We start from the raw sequence: 20,081 nt of genomic DNA, 5'->3' as shown, positions 1-20,081 counted from the left end.
CTGCCCCGACCAGCTAGAGCATGATTGGACAAGGTCTTAGACCGACATAGCCGCTGTGCAGGTCATGCAAGTGCTTGGCTCCAGCAGGGTTCCCCTCCCTTGTCTGCCATTCCAGAGGCTGAGAGGGGTTCACTGTGGTCAAGGAAAACAAAAACGATTGCTGTCAGATGAAACTGAGACTACGTATTGATAATATACATGTTGTCTTCTATTCATTCTATGACATGACTTGATTTATTTATCTAGAGATAGAATTCTTACTTAATGAAACAAGTATTAATATATGATTAATACTCATATATATAATTTTTACTTAATAAAATTATTAATTATAAATATATACTCAGCTATATAAACTCTGGGGCAGCCAGAAACTAAAGAAACAAAAAACTCATCTCTAAGTTAACAATACTGCAAGCTACTTTGCTCAATATGCATTAGCATTTTGCTATGCTTTTGCTTTCTTTTTCTCATCTTATAGATGCCACCTGGACATTCTATAATATAAGGGCAAGAGAACATTATCTCAATAGAGAAGATGCTATAAAAGACGCAACCGAAAAAAACTTGTTTATGTACGGAAAGATATGGATAGATGTTCTTGTCTTCTTTATTACTTGACAGGTTTTATTCTCATATAGTACGCTAACAATAAGCTGAGAAAAGTGCAACACAACTGCAGTCCCTACAAGATGCATCCATTGGCAGAATTATATAGCCTACGAAATGCCAAAAAGAGGCAAATATTATTATTTGACCCGTCGGAGATCATCGCTAAAATGCACTGTGGGACAGGTAAGTAATACGAATGCAGAACGTCACCCTACAGCTGGTAAAACTGACTCCTGCTCCCAGTGCACAACACCAGAAGACTCGGTCGGCTGCACTGTATCTGAGGGTGAAGATGGAGAAAAGAAAGTGGAATGCTGGTGACTGGACGAGGGACGAGGCTTCTGTGTTGTGCAGCTCGTTTGTGACATCCCTCGTTTGACGATGGCTAGAAAGAGCCGGGGGAGACATTCCATGTGCGGACAATGAGCATCCCTTGTACGGGATGTAGCTACGTATCATTGTTCATGGTTAGGCTTAGTGCGATGTCGCTCGCTCGGCCTCACCTCAACATTTATTGAGGCCAAACCGAGCTGACAGACTAGCTGGCATTGCTCTCGGCGTTTTCCGCAATTGACTTCTTTCTCGAACGTCATCCAGCTACCTGCACTCAGCTCAAGCGTGCTTTGAAATGCCACACGTTGACAAGCGCCCCGCGTCCATAACTTTGTCGTTGGAAGGGTGGCCTGGCCGTAGTGCCAGTAACAAATGCCGACACATCACGGGCAAAAGACAACCACCCTACAGCGGGCCAGCTGACAGCCTGGCCGTGTGCAAAATGCTTGGCAGATCGGCCTTCAGCTAGACGCCTTGCGGCATGGCCCATGGGGGGGGGGTGATCTCGCGTTCCTCCCCGTAGCGCCACCATTAACAATGGAGAATTGCAGGCGAGTACGTTGTGGCATATCTGAGCCGACCGAGCGCTGAGACAACCCGCCGTTGGCAGACAAGTTGAGATGCGGCACAACGGTGTGGGGTGCAGAACATACATACCCAATTGACGTGTGAGCATCACGATGCATGAACGTATGTATATTTGCAAGGTGGGCAGATTTGTCCTGCCTGCCCTGCACACGGGCGGGGAGGGCGCCAGGATCTATCGACTCGCAGGTGTGATGGCCACGGAGTGAGACATGACAGCCAAGCTAGCCAAAAATAAACGCTGGATGGCGGTTGCGCAGCGTGGCTGGCCATGTGTTCCTCATTGAAACGTGCTGGCCTGAGACACCGGGCGATTCGGGCTTAGGCGGAGCTCCGGGTAGAGCGTGGTGGGAAAATGCAAGACATCACCAGATCCTGGGCTGGTGGGATTGTCCAACTGTGCGCTTCGCACACGAGGTGACCCTAGTCGGCGCGGCGGGTGATGCTCAAACTGTCTGCCATGCCCAGCGTCGGCTTTGTCGACGGCACCAGCGCCGGGCCGTGTGGCGGAGTTTGGTGGCATCCCGAGCAGGGGGGCGGCAGCCCTCAATCATCCAAGGGTTGGACTGGTCTCGCCCCCGGGCTCAACCCCAGCCACCACCGTGCCGCGTTGACTGCTGCCTTTGGGCCAGCGCTTCGCGACTCAATGGCCGATGGAAAAAAAAAAATACCGCTCGTGGCCTGAGCCATCTTGCAGAATCTCATACGCATGCTGCATCTTCTGTTCGCCGTGCGCGCCTCCAGACCATGAAGCAGACCGTGCTCCAGACAGAAACTGTAACCTGGAGGCTGGGTGTCAGCCATCGCGTTGTACTGTATACTCACTGTTGACCTTGGGGTCAGTGGCGCCTGCGAAGTCGGCGTCAAGGCGTGTAGTTGAGCGTGATCCGCGTGTTGTTGACTTTGGCTCGCTCAGACTCGCACTCCATGAGTCGTTCATCACCCGTCTGGCTCCGGGATCGCACCAGGCGAAATAGGAAAAGAGCAGGGCGGAGATGCATGTGCCTGATGCAAGAAACCGGAACGGACCTTGCCGCTTGTTTGACATGCAGCAGCAGCGCTAGGGGTGTTCGCATTGGGACAAACCGCAAACTTTCTCCCATAACCTCTTCCGATGGAGCAGCACTGGCGGCCCTCCCTAGGTTCGCTTTGTCGCCGTCGTACAGTCTACTGTGCATGGCAAGGTCAGCGGGGAGGGACCAACGCAGTTGCCGCGCGGACGCCGCAGGCTGACTGGTCGAGGCTGGAGGGAGACCCGTGCGACGCATGGTGCTGGAGGCAGTTGTGAGGATGGGTAGGGCACGTACTAAGGTAGGTACCTACTAGGTATGGTAGGGACGTGGAGAGGTACTACAGGTACCTACTGCATGCGAAACGACATCGGCCTGACTGTTTAGGCAGTACGTATAGGGCTGAACCCCTATGTCGTCAAATTGGCGCAGCAGCAGCAGCAGGCAGGAGGAGTCCCAGCTCAGTCCCTGGCTAAAGGCACGAGGACGATATGCCGTATGGTTCGCCCCTAGGTGTAAGGTAAGGTACCTACTAAAGATGGTAGGTAGCTAGTAGTCCATGATGCACAAGTCGAGGTAGGTACTAACCTAGAGGTAAGTCGGCCCTGGCAGTAGTAGCAACATCTGTACTGGTCATGCTGCAAGGCACACGCCTGTGTTGAGGTGGTAGGGTCTTGGTGCAGCAAAGCCGAGTGGAGTCGCGTCCAGCTGAAGGTTCTGAGGCGTGGTTCGCTCTCTGTGCTCTGCTTCTCAAGGTACTAGCAGGTAGTACAGTACCTGTGTGGTGTCTGCCTCATGACACTCAGTAGTAGGTACTTCCCAGACCCTCAATACATTCATTGCCCAACTTGGAACGCGCGAAACGACCCCCGCCAGCCACTTGCGTTGATGCACTCCGCAATCCGCGAAAGCGCACGACCAAGCTCGAATGCACGCATGCCAGGCCAGGGCACCTGCACCTGAGCGGGTAGAAACGAATCGATCGGCCGCCGAGCGCCTTACCAAGAGGAACCAATGCGTCTTTATTCGCCCCAGCCGAATCTTGCATTGCGTTTGCATTGGATCGACGGCCAGCATTTTAGCCGGCCAGCCCGACTCCGTCCACGATAAGCTTCGAGCAGGGGGCAATGCAGTCAGATGCAATTCCAGTGGAGGCTACAGGCCCGGCGTCTCGACGCGTAGTTGGGGCCATGCCGGATGGTGTAATAAAGCGGACCGCCGCTGCCTACAAGGGTACTCAGCGAAAGGTGATGCGGCGAGATCTGTCTGCGTCTCTTCGGGATGACGGCCGCTCAGCACTTGGGAAACACGGGAGTCGTGTGAAACGAAACGGCGGCGAGGCCCTGCCATCTTGATGTTGCCTTGCTTCTCATGACGGAGCTCCAATTGTCTGCCATACGTACTAAGGTAACTAACTCACTGGCCAAGCAGTAAGGCACTTACTGTAGGTACCAAGGTAGGTACCTACCTTAAGGTATGCACCGAACCCAACCTGAAAGTGAGAGGTGGGTACCTTAGTACTTACGTTATCCAATGTGCCCCAACCAAGGCTGGAGGTGCGGGCGCTTTAGCTTGTTCCCTGGCGACGAGACCAGGCAAGGCTGGGCACATCGTCGAGAGCATCAAGACTGCCAGATCCGCGATCTGAGGGTTACACCTCGCCGCCACGCATGCACAGTCGGTCGCACCATGGTGCGAAGGAATGTGGTTACAGACAAAGCAAAGACATTTTCTGGGCCTCTCGAGAAGCAGCATGGAAGCAATGCTGCTGACTTTTATTTTATTTTTTGACGCAGAAGACCACGGCAAGAAGCGCCGGGCAGGGTTGCCCAGCCGGTAGCGAGGCAGCTTGACATGCGCCCCCCCCCAGGCCGATGGTCGCCGCCACTATCAATGGCCCAGGGCATACCAAGTGGTGCATGACGAGTGTGCATCTTGCATGCCCAACACGTGCATGCACACAAGATCCGGTCTACGTACCTTTATGTACGTACCTACATATGTAGGAGGTATGTACAGTGTCCGCCGCAACAGCTGCAAAGCTGCGTTGCCTTCCCGCCGCTTATGTACGCCTCGCATCTTGCATCCGCCCCCGCCATCGGAGCTGGGCACATGTATGTACAATTTGTGCATGTCCCTCCTCTGCTCTCCGCAATCGCGGCAGCCGGCACGGCTCTACCAACCCCAGCCTGCCTGGCCATCTGTTGGCAGCAACAGAGGCCACCGAAACCCAGGCGCTATGGACAAGGCCCGCGACGCCGCCCCCGCGTTAGGTACTCGCCCGGGGAAACAACATTGCTTGTCGGGGAGACTCCGCGAGCACTCGGCAGGCCCTCGTCGCGAGACGCGGACGGAAGGACCACCAAGAAAACCCAACAGGGCCGGGGTGGCCAGCGAGCTTGTCTAGTGGCTCCAACGCGTCCGTCAGCAGCAACGGAATCTCAAAGGAACATGCACCGCAATGGAGCCAAGATCGGACCAGGGTATGCCTGCCAGCAGGGGGGGCCACCAAGCCACTTGCTGAGGTGTCATGTCGTCGAGTGATCGCGAGCCCGCACTGTGCCGCCTGCTGACCTCTCAACCGGCGTGGCCATAGCATGCCAGGGCAGGGCATGGCACGGCTCGAGACCCGTTGGCCGGAGCTCCGTACGATGAGTGCCGCTTGATGGCCTCAGCAGAGTCTCCGTGAAGCACTCGGCGGCGTGTCATCTCGAGACAGAGGTGGCTTCGCTCCCTGAAGGGTATGACGGCCGGCAAGCAAAGCACGAGGCCCCATTGTTTCTGCCGAGTTGCGGGGAGCGGGCGCAGGGTCGCGATAACGGACTACGTACGACGTCCGCACACGCTCGCAGTGCCATCGTTTCGTCTTGTATACATACATACTTTCATCGGCAATGCAGGCCACGATTTTCTCCGGCCCGACGAAGCCGCGGCTTGCCCACTGGTTTCGAAAGATAGAGGTGGGCGATTCATGGGCATCGCGGCATCGTGGTCCCTGCGCCGAGCAAGCCAGTAAGCCGAGCAAGGACCAGGGTGCCAGCGCGTCTGAGGGGAAGGAAAAAAGTTGGGGAAGCTGTGCGCAAGTCTCCTCCTGCGCAGTTGATCGGGCAATGCCGACAGCAGACGGCTCGCGGATTTATTTAGTAATGCGGCGGGATCTACGAGTACTAGCGACGAGCCCGGCCCTCCACAACGTGCTCGAACACAATAGGGTGCGCATCTACGACAAACAAGGTCCCCGAGTCGAACGGCAGGTCGACCAGCTGAAGGTAGGGAAAGCTGCTTGGGGTGGGCCGTGGTTGGTCGTCTCCTCTCTCTTGGCCCATAGCTCGGGCCAGCGTCCCAACGACAGTCGTGGGAAGGCCAAGCTTGGCTTTGCTGGCGCCGGTGCGCGAGGCCGACGAGCATCCAGCTGTCATGTGCGACACGAACGGCCAATTGCCGGTCCATCGCGGCGGGGTCGGGTTATCTCAGTCGACGAGCAGGAGCTGGGAGATATCAATGACAGCTTTTCGCTGAGCTGGTGATCGACGGTGCCGTCAACCGCAAAGGACGGCAGCCGTATCTCAAAAAAAAAATTCGGCACCTTTTCAACAGATGGGCCGAGCGGGCGGAGTCTAACGCGCGAAGCGGCCCCCTTTCCCTGGGGTGGTTGGCGGATGGCCCCCACTTGGGGGGGGGGCGTTCGCCTGCGAGGTTTTCGATGCTGACGGCCCGGCCAGCGGTGCTGTCTTGGCTCGTGGCCCGTCGAGCTTGGGCCGTGGAGCGCGACGTCGAGGTGGTGGTGGTAGTAGTAGTAGTAGTGGTGATGGTGGGCGGGTGGCCCTGGCATCCCCGGTACGGAGGAGCCCAGAGAGGAACGCTTCTCTCCCTACAATTAGTGCCACAGCGGCCGAGGCTTGAACTCAAAATGGCCAAATTGGTGGGCCACGGGCGGCCGTCGACTGAAGCTAGCTGCGTCATCAGGGAATCCTAAACGAAAAGGCAGAGTCGAAGAGGGCGGGCACAGGGACGTCGCTGCGTCAATGGCTGTCCGCGAAAAGCCCGCCATCACGAACACGATCTGCACCCGCGAAGTTTGCATGTGTCTAGCTGGAGAGACGAGGCAGTCCGGGACACTGTGCGTGTATCCGACAAATTCATCCGACATGTCTGTCCTGCAGGTTCGATACTGTCCCGGACTGACCCAGATGCATGTAGTACTACCAAAAGGGAGGCTGCGGGGCGCCCTCCCGGCCATGTCAAAATCCATTGAGACGACGGGATCAACAAGGCCAACTCGCGTCTTGTTGATTGTGTCCGGACCTCTTCTGCCTATGGCTGCATACGCGACGTCTGGATCCCCGGTTCTGGCCCGTTGCTTCGTATCTGGAAACGCGAAACGTCGACCTCGCCGACGCTTGGTCCGTGATTTTCCAGCCCAGAAGCTTGGACGACATCGCAAGCTATTCCAGTTGAGGCTGCCAGGAAAGGTGTGCCTCGTCGAGTCGAGTCTCGCTCAGTTCAGGGCGGTGGGGCGGACGCCTTTCAAAGGTTTTGCTTGCTTGCTTTAACTCTGGCAGTTGACGGCTTCTGATATCGCTGTGGCCGGCCATGGTGTTCGTCCTACCCAAGCAACTTACTTGGTGGCACCCGCGCAAGTCGAATGCAGCTCCCGAACGCCTGGACGGCGCGGCACGTGTAGGCACGCACATCAGCACATACCTATATGCATGCGTCCAGGTATACTACAGGTGTTGTACCTCACAAGGGCGCCGGTGCCGGTGAAGCATTAGGGTGGAAGCAAGGCACGACGCGGGCAGATACATGCTACGTACATCCACATGCAACGGATAGACATACATACATAGACGTACATACATCAAGCGGCGCAGGACGCGACGCCGCCGGGAGCCAGAGCCGAGGAGGAGGTGGGTGGGCGTGGCAAAGCAACAACGGCAGCCAAGGGAGAGAGAAACGTCCCAGCGTAACACACACACGCACAGCACAGGTCGACTGGAGGCCCCAGACTTGCACGATGGATGCGGAAGGACGAGGGAGGGGGTCGCCGCTCTGCCCGTCCGGCCTCCATGCAGCCCAGCCATTTAGGCCCCTGTTGAGAAGGACGACTCGAGGAAGTGGCGGGCAGCCAGCGCATCCGAAGCACTCGAGGGCCGCAGCTCGTGTGCCGTGGCAGCCCTCCATGAACGAAAACTCAGCGCCGACTCAACCAATTCCCAGCAAACAGGCGTCCCAGCAAGGGACTGTTGCAACGCTGTTCCACCCGCGCCGCCCGCTGGCAGACCATCGTCAGAGTCAGGAGTGGCCACGGCGGCTCGTCGATGGTTGGATTTGGCGGCACCCCTCATCGGGCCCTCCATCCCACCCATCCATCCCTCCATCTGCAAAGTACTGCTACGACCACCAGGACCGCCACCCTTGTCCGCCAGCCCGCCCCCCTCCTGCCCTTGGCCGTCCGCCATCGCCGTGCGGTGTGGGCGAGAAGGACCGGACGTGGTTTCCTCCTCCAACCCCCCACTCCCCACCAACGAGCTTCAACGCGGCCTCGCAGCGAGTGTGTGCCCAACTGTGGGGCTCGATAGCTGGCTCGTGGCCCGCGCAGAGGAGCCAGGGAGGAAACGATGGGCTCCAACCTGCCAGCCTCCCGAAATATGAGACAAAACGAGACTGAAAAGAAAAGCAAAGCTGCTGTGACGTGCGAGTACGTACCCCAAGAGCTCAACAACAACAAAGACGGCCAGACGGCGGCGTCGCCGGCGGCGGGGAGGGCTGTGCCCGAGAGACATGGACGACGACGAGACATTTGCAGACAATGGGGCCAACTCGAGCGAGGTAAGCTTTCTTGCCTGGGCCGGTGCTGGGGGCGTGCTCCGAAACCACAGCTCGCTTGTTCGAAGATGGTGCCATGACCAAGCCCCCGGCGAAGGATGTGTAGCTAGTTACTAAGAAGTTGCTACTAAATAAATGGTGGTAGGAACGGGCGGGCGATAGCAATGGGCACAGCGGCTGTGTCGTTCCTCGTCGTGCACCCAAGTTTATCTGCCTCCCTTTCCCTGGTTGTAGGGACACACGCCGCAGCGATAGGATATCGATTGGAGCAGCTGGGGGCACCCGGTGCCGTCCATTCGCTACTGCTGGTTACGGACACAGGCCGACCGGCGGCTGGGCTGGCGCGGCTGGGTGGCCTGGTCAGGCAAGGCCCCGGCCCATGGAAGAGCTTGAGGAGAAAGGAACAGGCGAGGGAGGGAGAGAGGGGGGGTGGCAGGGGGGGGTGCTCGTCGGCGCGAAACGAGGAGGACTCGTTTGTACCCTGGTCTGGCCAGCCCGCTCCCCATCACGGCAAGCCCACCAGCAGGGGGGGGGCCGCGAGGCAAGACGAGGGCGGTTCGTCCACCCGCCCGGGGACAACGACGGCGCGGCGACGGCGGCGGCGGCGGCGGCGCGACGTCGACAAGAAGAGGACCCGACAACGACAGGGGACAGCACCAACAACAGAAGGGGTGCTCGCCGGCGACAACGCCGGTTCCAATGAGGCACGGAAACCATGGCTGGGGTAAGATGTCAGCGTCGTCGAGCCTCTCTATTCGGACGGCCAGAGATAGATAGCAGGCCAGACCTGGCGTCGCATGTCAAGTTATTATGGTATAGACGGCTACGGTAGGCAAGGGAAGCAAAGCAAAGGAAATACCGAATCCCAGCAGTAGACACAGGGTTCAACAAAGGCTGCCGGGCCGGTCTTTCTCTCTCCACTTCGGCTCCGCGTCGTGCTCGTCCTTTCCCAATCTGCTTGGCCCGCCGTGGCCCGTCGCAGCACCCAGACCAGGGCCCGGATGACCTGCCTGAGGTGTGAGCGAGGAGTGAGGAGCGGGAGCAGGAGAGGCGTGAGGAGAGAAGGTGGAGGAAGAGGAGAAGGAGGAGCGGGTTATTGTGGATGAGAAGTGAGTGTTGCGGTGGGCGGGGGGAGCGGGCACTGTGTACATACTACGAGCGCCAGGGTGCCACTGTCCTGTCCTGGCCTGGCTTGGGAGCCTTGTACCGACTCGCACGAGGCCCGGGGACGAGTCCACCCCGTCCAGCGTGCCCGGGCAAGTTGGGCCGGGTACTGCCTACCTCGCCTCCCGTGGAGTGGTACCAGCCCCAGCCCCAGCCCCAGCCAGACCCAGACCCAGAGCCCGCGGCCCGCCCAGCCCAGGGCGCCTCTCGCCCGCCGCCCGCCACCCCCAGCCTGGTAGGGGTATACCCACTGTAACCGACTGTACCTCAACTTCCCTCGCCGCTCCGGTCGAGTCGAGTCCAATTGTCCACGCATCCACGCTGGCGCGCCTGGGGCCGCCGCCGCCTGGGCCTGCAAACTGGGTCCCCGTCGTCAGGTCCCTGCCTCGAGCCTCCCCCCTCCCCAACCCCGGGGCTCACGCCCGCCCGCCCCCCCCCCCTTCTGGGAAGACCTGGCCAGACCTGACCTGGCCCTACCGCTCCAAGGTCCAAGGTACTCGTACAAGTACCTCTTCTAACTCAGTTTACGGTGCCCCTGCTCGCTGCGCTGTGCGTGCGGCCGGGCCCATGATTGATTGCGAAGAGAGGTTCAGAAAGGTTAAGGGCAAAAGCCTTGCGCCTGCCTGCCTCCTCTTTCTCGACCGCTCTGCTCAACCTCCTCCCATCACCACCGAGGAACAAAACCATTCCCCCCCCGTCGAGGCTGGACTGGGTCTTCGTTTCTGTTCCCTCTCTTTTCCCTCTCTCCCTCGGTCACGATCCTCATCGTCCACCGACCTCCCTACCCCAGCGCTTTCTGCCTTCTTGTCCTCTCCTGTGTCTCTCGTCTTTTCCGACCCCCTCCACCCTTGGGCCAGCCTCTTTGTTGCGCCCGCCGCCTCCTCATCGTCGACAAGCTTCCTGGACTAGCTGCTGCAAGGTACGAAGACCGGGCGAACAGGACGCGAGAGATAGGCGGAACTCACGCGGCAGCAATTGTGAGTAAAAACTCTCCTGGCGCCTCCTCCCAAAGTCCGCCTTGCCTTACTTCTCTTCACTTCCACAAAGGCGGCTCCAATTTGTCGTTTCCTCTGCTCGTCTCCCCGTCTGCTGTCTCAGCTTTTCCCTGCCTGCACAGCACAGCACTCCGCGGCGCGGCGCTGCACTGCACTGCACCGCACTGCCCTCGTCTGCGGGCCGATTGCTTGCCTTCTGCCGCCGAGCCGAGCTGCATGCATGCCCGTTGGCGTCCTGCTGCCCCGTGCCTTCGCCGTCTGTTCCCTCACAACCCAGACGCCGCTAATCGAATCCCTCTCGTCTCATGGTTGCAGCACTGGCTTCCTCCTGTGCATTCGTCTCAGCATCATACCAGCCACGCCTCGTACTCTGTACAGCCATATCGTACCGCACGCATCGTTCAACGACGTTTGGACCACCGCAGAGCTCCATTGGCGACAGAGGCAGTCATCGATTCAAGCCGTAGCCTCGACCTAGTGGCCTGACGCTCTCGACATCCCGAGCCCCGTTCCCACCTCGACCGACCTCGTGCATCAGCCTGCTTCGGCGTCTGCGTCTGCGTCTTGCTGCACGTTGAACAGCTGCTGCGAACACGCGCCGTGCGTTCGATCGCTCCTCAGCCCTGCCTTACCTGCCTGTTCACGCTCTTTCGTGCACACTTTCACAGCTGCAGCCCCCTCAGCCTTTCCGCGGCTCGCCAGTCTGCTCGTCTTGCTCGACCGTCCCATGTAGCGACTCGAGCCTGTTTGGTTTTTGATGCCCTGTTACGATTAACACGCCTCCTCGACGAGCACCTGCTGAAGAAAGAAAGTTTTGCTGTGAAGCGAAGTAACGCTCTCACCTTTGTTTTGCCATTCTGTTCAAGCCAACTCAAGGATCGTTTTGGCAGTCTTTACTGCCTCGTTCAAGCCACAGACGAAGATTCGGCGTGGCTCATCCTGATTTTGTCTCCAGGACTCTTGAACAAGGTTTTGCCTGCGGCGAGCACTTGTCATCGGCGGAGAATCCAGGCTCTGTTGCCCCAAATCCAGGGTGGAGTGAAAACTTTGGATATCTGAACCTGCGCCCGACTTCGGAAGCGCATGCCAGCATCTCATCAGACCCTCTCGCAGCTCGATCGTCCGCTCCTCAGCGCGCGTCTTTTATGAGTGTCGACAGATTGCCGTCTCTCCCCCTCCCTCTGCCGAGCCAGGCATACTCGTCGGGAACCTCTTCGCCGCGGCTCAGCTCCATTGCTTCTTCAAACGGCTCGCACGCAGGCTCCTTGTCCTCGTACACGTCGGCTGCGTCGTCAAACGGACCCAAGACTCCGTCGCCCACCCTCCCGATCAACGCCATCACGGGGCCGCCCACGACAATTGTGAGCTACGACGCCATGAATCAGGCCGCCGACATGTATTACCCCCAGCACATGTCTGCTGGTCAGGCACCGCCTCCGCAGACGGTCACGTCGGGGACCATGACCCACTACCAGCACCATCAGCCGACTTTACTGCAACCTGGTCCTGCCCAGTACTCCAATGCGGCACAATACCCTCAGTATGGCTACGCCAATGGCTTGACATCGCCGCCGGCCGCGCCGCCTGTGTCTAACATGGGCCAGCCGCAGAACGTGCTGCCTCTGCCCGGAGTTCCCGGGCAGCAAAACATGGGCAACCAATATGCCGGATTCGACACCTCGGGCCAGCAGCCTCCACCAGGCATGAAACCCCGGGTTACCGCTACTCTGTGGGAGGACGAGGGGAGCCTTTGCTTCCAGGTTGAAGCCCGCGGAATCTGTGTCGCTCGTCGCGAAGGTAAGCACGCTTCTTTTGGTTAGCCTGTGTGCGGGCTTGACGAAGGAGATGCCTGTACTGACGAAGTTCGCCCAGACAACCACATGATCAATGGTACCAAGCTGTTAAATGTGGCAGGCATGACGCGAGGTCGACGTGACGGTATTTTGAAGAGCGAGAAGGTCCGCCATGTTGTCAAAATTGGCCCAATGCATTTGAAGGGTGTCTGGTATGCAGAACCCCGCCCGTGAGACATTAAGCATGGGAAACGCTAACACGCAACAGGATCCCCTATGAACGTGCCTTGGACTTTGCCAATAAGGAAAAGATCACAGAGATGTTGTACCCGCTCTTTGTTCACAACATCGGCGCGCTCCTCTACCATCCGACAAACCAGAGCAGAACGACGCAAGTCATGGCTGCTGCTGAGCGCAGGAAACAGGAGCAAGGCCAGATGCGTAACCCTCCGCCTGGCCTCCCGTCGATTGGACAGCACCATCACCACTCCATGGCCCTTCCCGGCCCGCAAACATCGCTCCCGTCGCAAAACAACATGACGCGCCCGCCGCTTGACCGTGCTCATACGTTTCCCACGCCTCCCACTAGTGCTTCAAGCGTTATGGGAGCCATGGGCCCGTCAGAAGGTTTCAACTGGCAAGGGCAGGGCATGAATGGCACGCAAGGTATGTACATGCCTGAATCTCCTCCTTTTCTCTCCCGGGGCGGACGTCCCAGTCACTGATGCTAACGATGGCCTCTAGCTACGACGCCGCCTGGCAACTCAATGTCGAGCATGCAGCCGTATTCGTCTGCCGCTCAGGGTTACGATGGCTCGCGTCAGCTGTACACCGCTCCGGCGTCACAGCAGTCTCCGTACCAGAGCACCACGAATGGTGCTCAAGATCGCTTGTACGCGCAGCCCGGATCGTACCCCAAGAGCGAGATGGCGCCTCCGTCGAACCGAGCTGCTGCTGGTGGCCACCCGGGCGACCAGCATGACAGCAAGCCACCCAATGGCATCATGTCGTCGGAGCAAGGTGCCCAGCACCAAACTGCGGACGATGAGCCAGATCATGAGCACGACCCCGAGTACACTCATGATAGCGGGGCCTATGATGCCTCGCGGACTTCGTACAACTACACGGCTCCGGGAGTAGGTTCCTTGGTAAACGATGGCAACATGCCCTCGGATATGACTGGATCGCCCAGCCATCCTCCGGCCTCTGGGCGTGCCACGCCCAGAACTGCGGCCCCCCACCAGCCGTACTACCCCCAACATCCGGGATACAGCACGCCTCCTCGCATTCAGTCGTCGAGTAACCTGTACAATGTGATGACGAATGATCGCGCACCTGCCAATGGCGCCCCGGGCGGTGATGTTTACGCCCCCCAACCAGACATGACCAACTCGATGGCCAATGGCTATGCGGCCCAGGCTCCAGTCATGAACGGCTCTGGCGGCATGAAGAGGGGCCGCGAGGACGACGACGATTTGAGGTCAAACGACGGCCCAGGAGGCATGGGTCTTGACCTCAAGCGACGGAAGACGATGATGGAGACTTCAGTCCCCGCTCCGGCGTACGATGCCCTGAACCGACCAGCCTCGGCCGTCGCCGGACCGCCGAGGCGGTAAGGGCCACCCTCGCGGCACATCTGGGTGGGGCGATGCCCTCGCCTGGAACAAAGCTGGTCGCACTTTACAAGTCTCTTTGTTATATTTGATTGTTTTCTTTGGCTTTGTTCTTGTACACGCGAACGACTCATCGGCAACCTTCCTCGCATCAGAGACACGTTGACGAGACACGACCAAACCGATTCTATGTTATTTGAGATGCCCGGTCATGTATGTACATGGCTGATGAGTCACGCTTTGCACGGACGGACGGACTTAATTCTTGGGAGCGCAGGGTTTGACTGACTGCGAGGACTCCACGGTTGAATTCTGGCCGATTTTGGCAGCAAACGACACGAGTGCAGAGGAAGTAAAAGCACCATAGGCCTGTTACGACACTCAGGCGGGAAACGACGAGTTGATGGCCGACCTCGCGACTAGCCTTGCGCTTTTTCTTCTTCTAAAGGTTCGAGCTCTCTCGAGGGGGAGACGTGTTTGGAAACGACAGAGGTATCGGGGAGGGCCCCGATGATGACTTTATGACAGTGTTTTTTCTCCGTTTGGTTGTCGCCATCTGTTAAACAGCGCCAAGATGGTGTACTTGGACACGGTGCGTTATCAGGTAACGACTTTATGAGATGACCAATAAAAGTGATTGAAGGCTAGCCTTTGACGTACCATGTAAGAGACATGAATACACGATGTCGGACGAAAGGATGCTTGGTGCACAGTAGGCGATGATGAATGTCGGCAATCGGGGGTCGTTGTACTTGTAGCGGGCGGCGCAAACGACCATCTGCTAGTCGGTGGGGGGTCTTGAGCCCGCACAGCAGCGTCTCAATCCATGAGATTTGTAAACATCCCGTATGGTCAATAATGAGGGACCATGCGGTTGGTGCCATGGTGGTTGTACTATACTTTTGTGTGTGTAGGTGATGGAGGGCAACGGTCAACACGTGATGCGGTGTGTGTAAGCAGCTTGCAGGTTGGTGGGTTGCCCGGCCGACGAATAAACAAAGTACAGGCTACTCGCTTGAGCTAGCCACGTCCATTATCTTCAGTCAATCGCCAGTCTCCAAAAAGCCCAACCACCAACAATTGCCTGTCCGAGGCTCGCAATTTGGAAGATAGAAGCCATTGCAGACAGAGCATTGCAGAGCTCAAGCGCTTCCCGTGCGCTCTAGACGCTGTTCCGACATGGCCTCGCCGTTGACGCCTGCCGGTGCGACCAACCTGAACCGATCGCCCGCCGCCCCCGTCACAGTTGCGAGGTACGACGACTACGAATTCGTCAAAGCATACCCCCGGGAGCCGACCGAAATGGCTGCTGCCGAGGACTCGGCGCATGATTCATCGCCCTTCGTGTCGGCCGTCACCGAGACGAGCGCGTCGGGCCAGGAGAATGTCTCTCCGTGCAAAGCGCCCGACGCACGCCGCAGCCGTATCATTTCTGGCACCGAACTATCCCCCCTCAAGATCCTCTCCTCTTCCGACCAGAAGCGCAGCTCTTCGCCGTCGTCGGGCTCGGAAGGAGAGAAGCGCCGCCGCCGCAGCAGCAGCCCCCGGAAGATGTCGCCAGACAAGCGGTTCCCTGTTAGGGTCAGTGGGCCGGAAGAGGTGGCGCCCAGGCTCGGAAGGGCTCACGAGCGGAAGATGAGTCTTGAAGACGCGGTGAAGCAAAACGAGGGGTTGAGGCATGCGATTGACATCTTCGAAGACGAACAAAGCACCTTGGAGGAGGATGGCGAGAATGCGCCGGCGGCGTGTAGGCCCGAGGACGAGGCGGCCACGCCAGACGACACCATGGTCAGCACGTTCAGCACCTTCTCAGCAGTGCCGAACATGACCATGTTTGCGAAGCTGGGGCAGAGCCCAACAAAGTTCTCTGGCTTGGACGGCATGACACCGCGTGCGAGACCTGACCTGTCCGCTGCACGACAGACGCGTCAACCCTCCCATGACGATTCTGGAAACACTACAAATCTCTTGATGGAGTTTACTGAGCAGATGAGATTCCCGCAACGATCACCTGCGAAACGTGGAAACAACCCATCGCCGTCGCGTCTCGCCGCCAACTTGTCCTCCACCCCAAGTCGCCCCCTCAGCAATCTCATCGACTTTGACATTCCGCCGATGCCGACGCCCCGGAGCGTGCCGTCTATCACGCCGCGCGAGCTCGAATCGCTCAAGTCCGGGTTCCTGTCGGAGATCAGCTCCCTGAAGGCGTCGCTGAGCGGCAAGGAGGCCGAGGTGCAGTCTCTCAAGGCCGCGGTCGGCGACGCGGAGAAGCGTGTCGGCGAATCCCTAGAGCAGGTGCGCGAGGAGCGCGCCCTCAGAGAACACCTCACGGCGGAGAAAGAGGACTGGGAGAAGCGGGGCCGCGAGATGGAGAGCGTCCTCCGCAAGGTTAGGGAAGAGATTGTGCACGGCCAGCGGGAGAGGGACGAGCTCGAGCAGAAGCTCGACGAAAGCGAGAAGCGCAGGGAGGCTGCGGAGATGCTACACCAAGAGGCAGAGAGCAAGATGGCGGGAATGCGTGCCGGCAAGGACAGCTCGTCTCCTGGCAAGGCAGCAGCCACGTCTCCGACTTCCCCCACCACCACCACGACTAACAACAACAACAAGGAGGTCGAGATGGCTGTCGAGCGTGTCGCCCGCGAGCTCCACGCGCTGTACAAGAGCAAGCACGAGACCAAAGTGGCGGCGCTCAAGAAGTCGTATGAGTCGCGCTGGGAGAAGAAGGTGCGCGAGCTCGAGTCGCGGCTCGAGGAGCTGTCGGACGACAACGACCGCCTGCGCGTCGGCCGCGACGCCACCATGACCAAGGTGGAGGCGTCAGAGGTGTCCGAGGAGCGCAAGGCGCAGGCCGTTCGCGACAGCGCCGCCATCAAAGAGCTCAACGCCAACGTGCAGCGCCTCGAGGCGGTCGTGGACACGGTCAAGAAGGACAATGAGCAGCTGCGCGGTATGCTGGAGAGGGAGCGCGTCGAAAAGGGCGAGCTGGTCCAGCTGGCCGAGGAGATGATGAGTATGCAGAGCTTCGTCGCGCAGCCGAAGCAGCAACATCAACAGCAACAGCAACAGCCGTCTTATCATCACTCGCAGATGCCCGCTCAGAATCACACCCAGCACGCTGGGCTACTGCATCATCAGATTCATCATCAGCAACAGCCGCCGCCGGCGCAGCGCCAGCCAGAGCAGGCCAAGACGCCGCGCGCATCGGCCGGACGCGGCTCCGGGCTCCGCGCCCCCGGCACGGGACTCCGGGCGCCGCACGAGCGGACCAAGAGCGGAGGCGGTCTCCCGCGGCCGGGCGGCGCGGTGCCGAGGAGCGGCATCATGAGCTCCATTGAGAAGATGGGCAACTACCGCGGACGCGCCGAGTAAGCTGCCAACTCGATAGGCAGGCGTGCGGTTCCGCTGCGGCTCCTTTGTGCGCGTACGGTGCGATGAACGGCGACGAGAACGCAGAAGTGGCAATGTACGATGGATCAAAGCTGGGGGAAAGAGGCAGTGCTCTCGGAGGGGATGGACGGCACTAGGGAGCAAACAGTTGTTCCCTTTACTTCTCTAACGACTTACTTGGTCTTCGGCCCGCTGACGCCGCTGCTACTCTTCTGTTTCTTCTTCTTCTTTCTTGCCTCATGTGGACGGCGTACGGTAGATCGAGATTAGCATTGACGAGCGCGGCATGACTGGCAGCTGCGCTCCATGATGAATGTGAACACGAGTGTCCGAAGCAAAGCATTTGCATGACTAGACTGCGAAACGAGGCCGCGCCAGCGTGAAGTGGTCATGAGGAGGATCGACCGAATGGTAGTGGTATCAAGCTAGTTACAAGACGCAGTAGTGTCATTCCAAATGCCGCGTCGCCTCCGTCCTTGGGGCCTATTACGTCCTGCTCAAAGGGGAAAAGAGTCAATTTGTTGGCCCGTACTCACAGGCTATACGCCTTCTTGGCGGTGCCACCAAAGATCATAGCCCTGTCGTCGTCGCTCAGCGTGGCCATGTAGCACATCTTGTCAACGACCTGCCTCCACTTGGGCCAGGCCTCGTCGCCGAGCTCGTTGGCGGTGCAGACGGGCCAGTCGCTGCCGAACATGATGCGCGCGGGGCCAAAGGTGGCGAGGACAATGCCCAGCCAGGCGAGCGTTGACTGAAAAATGTGGGAGGGGTCCTGGGCGCGCAGCGAAGGGGACATTTCGGCGAAGGTGCCCGAGAGCTTGATGTATGTGCGGGAGGCCTTGCTGAGGGTGTACATGGCGGTACGCCAGGCGTGAAACGATGGGTCTGAGGTTACGTTGTAGATGGTGAGGTCGGGCTTGCAGAGGTGGTCTTGTTTTCCCAAAAGGTCAGTAGAGTTCGCAGCGTCCCTAGCAGCAGAATTTCTGGTAGTTCTTGACATTGCGGCCAAGGATGGACAGGGGGCAGAAAGCGTGCGTACTCAGGACAAAGGTGACCTTTTCGTCCTCAGGGACGTCGTCGTGCGCGCGGTCTACCAACTCCACCACCTCATCCAGCTGCTTCTTCCCGCGGCGGTGCTGGTCAACGCCCACCTCGAAGACGAAGCCCCTCCGCCCGAGCAGCCTCAAAGAGTCAATGAAGTCCTGCTGCAGCATCGTGCCGTGCGGCTTGTCCTGGAGCAGGTACCTGAACCCCTTGACCTTGGGCCAGGCGTCGCCGGCGGCCTCCTTGACGGCATCGAGGTAGCGCTCCAGGACAGCGGGCCCGCTGGGCAGCGGCGCCCAGGGGACGATGCCCAGACAGAGCCTGGCGTCCTCGGGGCCGTGGCCCTCGCCGTCGCGGGGCTGACCGAGGGCGATGCGGCGCAGCCAGCGGACCTCGTTGAGGGGATGCTCCCAGCCCGAGCCGCTGTCGGCGGCCGCCGCGGCGACGTCGTTCTTGCGGTCCGTCTCGACGAAGACGAAGCCCAGCAGCGAGGGCGCCGAGGCGGTGGCGGCCTTGTACTCCTCCAGGGAGCGTTGGCCGGCGAGCGGGTGGTCGGGCGTGTACCAGGCGAGGCTGTCGACCTCAGACTGCGGGTAGAGGTGGATGTGGGAGTCGATGATGGGGAGGATAAGCTGGTCGTCGGACATGATGGGCGAGTCGTGGGCGGCACGCTGAGGGCCCCCTTTCTACTTTCCTACCTGCTCCGTTTCTTTGTTGTCGAGAGCCTTCGACGAGTACCTACCGTCAAACTGATAGATGGGAACTCGATGGGCTGCAATCGGGCAGAGAAGAGCGTAATCTGCGAGAGAATGATGGGGGGTGATGAGGATGTTTGGAGAGTTGGCTCAGGGGAGCTTTGGGCAAGCACGAATGGACAGCAACGGTAGTTAAGGCGTCTACACACCTACCCCGCCATGGGCTGGCTGAGGGTCCGGCCCCCCCTTGGATGGACAAGCGCCAGGGTCTCCACTATAGCTTCGTTTCCCCCCGCTGGGACATTTCATGCCGAGACGGAGCGCCACCCATCGTGGAGCATTGAAGCTCGCCAACTACTAACCTACGGCAGTACGTACTGTACGTTTATACGGTGTACTACGTAACTACTACTAAATCTCATCACCAAACCCGTCCCCCACTGCTCGCGGGGAGCGAGACGTAAACTCCGCGAGGGAGGTGGGAATAATGGAAGCCGAACCCGCTATAGCGGCTCTGCTGATTCGCCGCCGTCGCCCGCGGAGGAGGGACATGTGCCGGTCGGTCGGTTGAGCCGCTCAATTATCCGGAACAAATTTGGGGTCATGGATGGATGAGTTGGGCAACGACTCGTGCTGTCAGTGGAGCACCCCATCGTCGCCATCGGATGTTGCCAACGGCGGCGACGCCCCCTCCCGCTCAAGAAGGCTGTTTTATTAGCTCGAGTCCCCACTGCGGGATGGATGTGGCTTTTGTATGTGCCGCAGTGACATACACACAATGAGGCGTCGGGTATATAATTTACATCCACCACACGTCCCGTCGTTTGACATGTCTCGACACAGCCTTCCGTGATGGCTGCGTACTTCGTGTGGGACTATTCCGACGACGGCTCCGCTAGGCAGGGATGTGTTCCCTGGTCACGACTCACGGCAGGTCTCAGGCAGTGGCACCTCTCTCTCTTTGCTGAATAGATTCAAGCGTTTTCTATCCATAGGCAGTATCTACGCGATTTCCAGCACG

At 59.0% G+C, this 20,081-nt stretch overlaps 3 protein-coding genes across 3 annotated transcripts; 2 read left to right on the top strand and 1 right to left on the bottom strand.

Moving 5' to 3' along the window:
- The first annotated feature begins 10,091 nt into the window (after positions 1-10,091).
- JDV02_006794 (uncharacterized protein) lies at positions 10,092-14,583 on the top strand. The gene is made up of 5 exons (XM_047988218.1): positions 10,092-10,510; positions 10,844-12,325; positions 12,401-12,533; positions 12,590-12,987; positions 13,066-14,583. The coding sequence occupies exons 2-5, from the start codon at positions 11,674-11,676 to the stop codon at positions 13,935-13,937; spliced, it is 2,055 nt and encodes a 684-aa protein (XP_047844210.1). The 5' UTR covers positions 10,092-10,510; positions 10,844-11,673; the 3' UTR covers positions 13,938-14,583.
- Positions 14,584-14,980: 397 nt separating this feature from the next.
- On the top strand, positions 14,981-17,748 carry JDV02_006793 (uncharacterized protein). Its single transcript, XM_047988217.1, has one exon. It carries the CDS (start codon positions 15,114-15,116, stop codon positions 17,301-17,303), a length of 2,190 nt encoding a protein of 729 aa, XP_047844209.1. The 5' UTR covers positions 14,981-15,113; the 3' UTR covers positions 17,304-17,748.
- LRA2 (L-rhamnono-1,4-lactonase) lies at positions 17,688-19,236 on the bottom strand. The gene is made up of 2 exons (XM_047988216.1): positions 18,361-19,236; positions 17,688-18,251 (listed from the first exon to the last, which is right to left on the bottom strand). The coding sequence occupies exons 1-2, from the start codon at positions 19,010-19,012 to the stop codon at positions 17,854-17,856; spliced, it is 1,050 nt and encodes a 349-aa protein (XP_047844208.1). The 5' UTR covers positions 19,013-19,236; the 3' UTR covers positions 17,688-17,853.
- Between the last annotated feature and the right edge of the window lie 845 nt (positions 19,237-20,081).

This window comes from Purpureocillium takamizusanense, chromosome 6 (assembly GCF_022605165.1).
Source record: "Purpureocillium takamizusanense chromosome 6, complete sequence".
Lineage (NCBI taxonomy): Eukaryota > Fungi > Ascomycota > Sordariomycetes > Hypocreales > Ophiocordycipitaceae > Purpureocillium > Purpureocillium takamizusanense.
This window is presented reverse-complemented; position numbering and strand designations above follow the sequence as displayed.